The sequence below is a fragment of the Merops nubicus genome, unplaced genomic scaffold (assembly GCF_000691845.1).
Source record: "Merops nubicus isolate BGI_N331 unplaced genomic scaffold, ASM69184v1 scaffold11579, whole genome shotgun sequence".
NCBI lineage: Eukaryota > Metazoa > Chordata > Aves > Coraciiformes > Meropidae > Merops > Merops nubicus.
In genome coordinates this window covers 26,652-32,551 of record NW_008629065.1, presented here as the reverse complement: position 1 = coordinate 32,551, position 5,900 = coordinate 26,652, and the positions used below count along the sequence as shown (strand labels likewise).

The 5,900-nt window shown below is 42.1% G+C and overlaps 1 protein-coding gene across 1 annotated transcript in view; it reads left to right on the top strand.

Annotated features, from left to right (window-relative positions):
- Positions 1–5,900, top strand: part of LRGUK (leucine-rich repeats and guanylate kinase domain containing) — a gene marked incomplete at both ends in the record, with an annotated part of 36,844 nt that overhangs the window by 4,524 nt on the left and 26,420 nt on the right. The window contains 2 exons of the mRNA XM_008946870.1: positions 724–848; positions 4,235–4,378. Of these exons, the coding sequence (XP_008945118.1) occupies positions 724–848; positions 4,235–4,378 (269 nt within the window). The remainder of the gene's footprint in view (positions 1–723; positions 849–4,234; positions 4,379–5,900) is intronic.

Here is a 5,900-nt window from a genome sequence, read left to right as displayed (position 1 = left end):
GTGGAGATGTGGGGTGAGGGACACGGGGCAGTGGGGACCTGGCAGGGCTGGGGGGATGGTTGGACTTTTTCTGAAAGGTCTCTTCCAGGCAGCATGACTCTGATTCTGTGCTTCTGTGCAGTGAATGCAGGATGTAGAGCAGCAGAGTGGCACTGTTCCCAACCCATGTCAAACCCTCCACGATGCAAACACGGCAGACAAAACAAGCTGTTCTTTGTAATCATCAATTAAAGTACTTTATTAAATATCCTGCTGGAATATTTGGCAGGCATTTCTCATTGACAGGAACTGTGCATTTCTTACCACATGTAAATGACTGGTGGTGCAGATGGTGAGGTCACTGTAGCTTATTTCTGAGCTGCACTCACAAGGACACCTGACAGGTTCACTGAACCCAGCATGGTGGGGCTGGAAGGGACCTCTGGGGATCACCTCATCCCACCCCCTGCTCCAGCAGCTCACCCCCAGCAGGGTGCCCAGGGTCACCCCAGCCACGTTTGGGATCTCTCCAGAGATCTAGCTGGATCAGTGTCACTTGTCAACCAAGTCAACAATCAACCAAGGAGGCAGTTGTCCCAGAACAGGGGTGGGTGTGACCAGCTGGGGTTTCAAACTCCTCAGCACAGAGCACTTGAGGTCCATCTCCCCATACCATAAAATTCAGCTAGTAATTATTGCTAAGGTTTTGAGTTATTTTCCTTAAATGCCAACCCCTGTGTATAGGTAATAACATAGAGGAGATCAGAGGCCTGGAGAAGTGTCACAGTCTGACTCATCTTAGTTTGTCACACAACAGACTCACTGCAATCACTGGACTTCAGAACTTGCCTATCAGAACACTCAATCTGGTAAGGATGAAGTCATTCTGCTTTCCTGTCTGTCTTTTATCAATATATTAAGGTCTTAAGAAATAGGAAGTTAGTTTCACAACAGATTTTCAGAGATATCAGTAATACTGGGCACGTTTTTTATTGCTACAAGATCACAGAATGATAGAATGGGAGAGCTGAAGGTATCTGATCATCCAGCTTCATGCTCAAAGCAGAGAGAGGTGGTTGCTCAAGGTCTTGTCCACCTGGGTTTTGAATTTCTCCAAAAATATTTAACATTTGCTTTGGGTAAGTTTTGTTGTGGCTTAGTGCACGTGTGAGTAGTTACACACTGTGCAAGTCCCACAAGGCAAACCATGAAAATCCTGATTTTTTTAAGTATATTTCCTCATAAAATTTTGCTAATGGTGGCAGTGAGCTGGGAAAGGAGAGAGAAAAGTGGGAACTGAGAAGCCTGCCTTCATTTTAGGAAAAAAGTAAAGATTAGTATGCAAATCTGATATGTTATTAAAAGCTCTTTAATGTTTTAAGGATCTTGTAATGAGATGGGAAGTTTTATATTGCCAGCTTTGTATCAAGATTATCTATCAAGATATCAAGGGTGTTTTTGTTTAAATACAACCTTTCTAAGTTCTATTTCTAGATGCTTTAGAAAGGGCTGTGGAGGCCTGTGCCAGGCTGCCCAGGGCAGTGGTGGAGTCCCCACCCCTGGAGGGGTTTCCAAGCTCTGGAGATGTGGGGTGAGGGACATGGCTCAGTGGGGACTTGGGTTAATGGTTGGGCTCAGTCTTAAAGGTCTTTTTCCAACCCAAATAATTCTGTGATTCTATGATTTATCTGGCTTCAGGTTTGTGCAGTGTAGATGACTGAGCTACCTCTTCTCTGCTGCCTCTAAAAGTCCTTGGGGAGAAAAGGACACTTAAAAGAATTTGTTATTAATACAAAATGCATCAGGAAGTGCCTGTTTCTCTCTGTTGGTTATGAAGCTAGCCCAAAATCAGACCTCTGTCAAGACCTCCACTTGTTTGCATGCATCTTGCTCTTCTGCAGGCTTTGGGAAGGCATTTCTCTCAGTCTTCCTCAGTTCCAGGTCTGTAAAGTGTCCTTAACAGTACTGACACCTGCTTCTACATCATACTTGATCAGATCCCCTCTGAGGCTTCTCTTCTCCAGCTCAGCAGCCCCAGGGCTCTCAGCCTGGCCTGGCACAGAGATGCTCCAGCCCCTCAGCAGCTTCACAGCCTCCACTGGACTCTCTCCAGTAGCTCCTGGTCTCTCTGTAACTGGGGAGCCCAGAACTGGCCCCAGTACTCCTGAGGTGGCCTCACTGGGGCAGAGTAGAGGAGGAGTAAAACCTCCCTTAACCTGCTCCCCCCACTCTTCTTAATGAACCCATTAGTACCAAAAACTACACCTAGAACTACTCTCATATTTGCTACATTAATTTTAAGCACCTACTTAAATATTTTAGGTAAAGCAAATGAATCCCTTATCAGGAATAGAAATATTCCTTTCCAATCCTTTTAAAATTTTAAAGATTTTTCTTCTTTTCTGTAGTAATTGGTATAGAAAAGAGCAACTAAGGTCTGTACCCATCAAGGCCTGATTGGCCCCTGCACTTTATTACTTCTTTGATATTCAGGAAAGATGTTCACATTTCAAAATTGACAGTAGTATGTTGTGAATTATATATTCAAATAGTGTTCAGTAGCTTATTCTTAATATGCTTCTATTCCAGGCATGCCTTCAGTAGCTCTGAGTTATTCCTTTAGTGGCCATAAAAGTGAATTTTGTCTCATTTTTAGCAGATAAGATGAACTCAGTTTGGCCAAATCATGGCTAAAGGTCCTGAAATGAAGTGTAAGAACCTGACAGTCTAAGCTGACAGGAAGATGTCTTCTCTAAATACTTCAGGGAGAGCTCCAAGGAGTCACTCAACCATTGTGTGCACTGCTTTTTCTTTGAATCATTAGAATAAAATGCAGTTCCCTTTTCAGGGGAGCAGTCATCCCCTCTCTTCCCATTGATTCAGCTTTCTTTTCCCTTTTCCCTCAGGCTTTTTAGGTTGAAAGAGTAGTAAGGTCTGAAGTTGGGGAAAGAAAAGCTTCAAAAACTGTAAATCCTGCCTAGCTGTACCAAAAAAGCCTTTATTCTGCTTATGTTTGCAAAAATAAAATAAGAAGTGCAGCTCTAATGAACAAGACTCTCAGGAATTTTGTGCTTTGTAAGAAAAGATCTCTACACAAACCCCTTTTGTTGCTGGAATTTTATGTGCACCTCTTTTGCAACCAGAGCTCTGAGCTGTACCCTGTTAAACAGAGGTCTCAGAAAGAGCAGGAAGAGAAGGTGGAAGCCTCCATGCTATTAATAACCTAATTAAACATTTAAAAGTCAGGAAAAATGTCAAGGACAGACAACTGGATTACCAGGAGAGTCAGCTGGCTTATTTATTTCCATAGTTCCTAAATATTTATTAATAGGCTATGAGGCTTCTAAGCTTTCAGCACAAGGTGAGGCTGATGGAAAATCATCTAACTCACAAGGTTACACGTTGAGAGGCCATCTGGGCAGTGTGGCCACTGGGACAGGGATGAGCAGAGAACCTTCCACGTGGCACCTGTTTGGATTTCAGAGCAAATGAACCTCAGGAACAAGGGTGTGATTTGTGAGGCCCTGAGAAATGAAGCCAGCTGCTGTCCAGGGGTAAATGTACTTTGTTTGGAGGGGATGTAAAACAACAACAGTTGGTTAGGAGTTTTTAAAAGCTTGGGTCATTTTTTGTGTTAGAGTCTAGAGGAACTTCCAGTAAGGTAGGATTGGGTTTTGGGGGTTTTATTTTTAACATTTCTGTGCATGCTGTCAGTGACAGGACATAAAGTCTGTCTTCACTTAGGATGCATTAAGATCAACTTGTGGATTTCTATAGAGGTATTTTTATAGACTGCCTGTAGGCAGAGAAAACAGCATTGTTCTACTTTAATACTTTCTTTATTCTGCAATCATAAGTGTAAATATAACCACAGTGACAGAAGGAAATTCTATGTATTTATGTATATATATTCTATAATTTTATGTGCAAATCTCTTTTCTCTATTTTGAGCTGGATAGTGACAAGAGCATCCTTTAGCCAGCAGCAGCAGGAAAAGAATTCTACAGCTCTTTTTATTCCTGCCTGCTGCCCAGGGTGAGGGGAAGAGAAGTTAATCAGCAGAGAGTTGACTCTTTTTGCCTTGAGCAGCATGAAATTCTGTAGTGTGTCATCTCCAGAGGAAGATGGGGCTAATGCAGAAAAGGCCTTTTTGTGATTGGGTCCTCAATAATCAAGTGAACTCTGGTTCTTCCTCAGGAATATCATTTTCCATCTTTAGAGCTTTACCAACAGTTGATATGTTTTCATTTCCTAGAGCTCTAACCAGATTGAGAAGGTGACTGGGTTGGAGAGCTTGAAAAGTCTACAGAAGCTGGACCTGTCTAGAAATAAAATAACTAGTCTAGAAGGCCTGCAGGAACATGATCTCCTAGAGATGATCAACCTAGAGGATAACCAGGTACCACACTTCACATTGATCTCAGCTTTCTCTACAAATGTTTTGTTCTGTGGGGTTTTTTTGTTCCTAAAATTCAATCTCTTTAAGGCTTCATCAAAACCCTTAACAACACTGCCAGGAAAATGTGAGGAAAGGTGACATGTTTCACAGATTGATTGGTAGTGTACCCCTCAGGCCTCCTTTCATGTCTTTAGGTGGGTTTATCTTTAGGTAAGTATCACTTCTGTAGTATTTAGTACATAAAGAACTAACAGTGCTCCCCTGAGTGGATGAGCTAGGGATGAGTCTGCAGCTTTTTCAGCTTGCTTATTCTTGAGGATCTTTACTTACATCACAGCTTTTCCACTGCCAAGCCTCAGGAGGGTTAGCTAATACCTCTCAGCCCAATTTTACAACCATAGATTCTTCTGAGCTCTCAGCCAGAAACTTCCTGTAAGGCAGAACTGCATGTGCTCGATTAAAATTTGGCTTCTGTTCTGCAGCAGGACTTTTAGAGGAATTACAATGACACAACCCAACCCATTTGTATTTGAATTTTGAAACCCAAGCCATATATATGTATGATATTGCTCCTCCAGCATCCTCAACTGTAAAGACCATCAATTGAAGAATCATTTTGACATCAAAGACAGATCTGCGTGTGAAAAACAATCTAGGAAAATAAGAAATGAAAATAAAACCCAGGATTTGAGCATTTTCTGTCCTTTTACCCCACTTGCAAGATGGATTTACAGGATTTAATTCAAGAGGCTGTGAATTCTTTCTCTCACACTCTGTTCAGGTTGACATTTAAAGGTACATCAGTTACACAAGACAGGAAACTAATAGCAGAGTTGCTATTAGCATTAATAACTCCACTTCCATTGCCTCATAGAATTTCCACTGTTCTTTACAGCAATCTGATTTTCCCTCATCAAAATTTGCCTCTATTAATGATGTTATTGAAACTGTTTAACGAGCCACCATTTTTTTTTTTGAACGTTTCCTTCTGAAGAATCATTTAAAGAGAATTTTAATTAATTAACACAGAAAGATCTAAAGTTATTTCAGCTCCCTGCCACCCAGAATGATCTTAAAATGGTTGACTTTTCAAAAATGGGCACAAGAGGGTTACCTGCAAACCATGTCTCACAGAGGCAGGGTCAGTGATTTTCAGACATTAATGGTTGACATGCTGTGGTTTCTGTGGAAATCCACCCAAATCACATTTAACCTGGTCAAAACTCCTCTGCACTGGGGGTCTTCTTATCTCAAAATGAATATTGGGTGGGTTGTGGTTGAGGTTTATGGTTTTAGATGCTTTATATGAGTTGAGGGTAAGTTAGGGATAGAATCTGAAGTCTTCTAGGTTCAGTCTTTCAGCAGTGAGTGGAGGAAAATGAGGTAAGACAAAAGCACAGAATTGCTGGGGTTGGAAGGGACCTCTGGGGATGATCTCATCCCACCCCTGCTCCAGCAGCTCACCCCCAGCAGGGTGCCCAGGGTCACACCAGCCACGTTTGGGATCTCTCCAGAGCAGCAG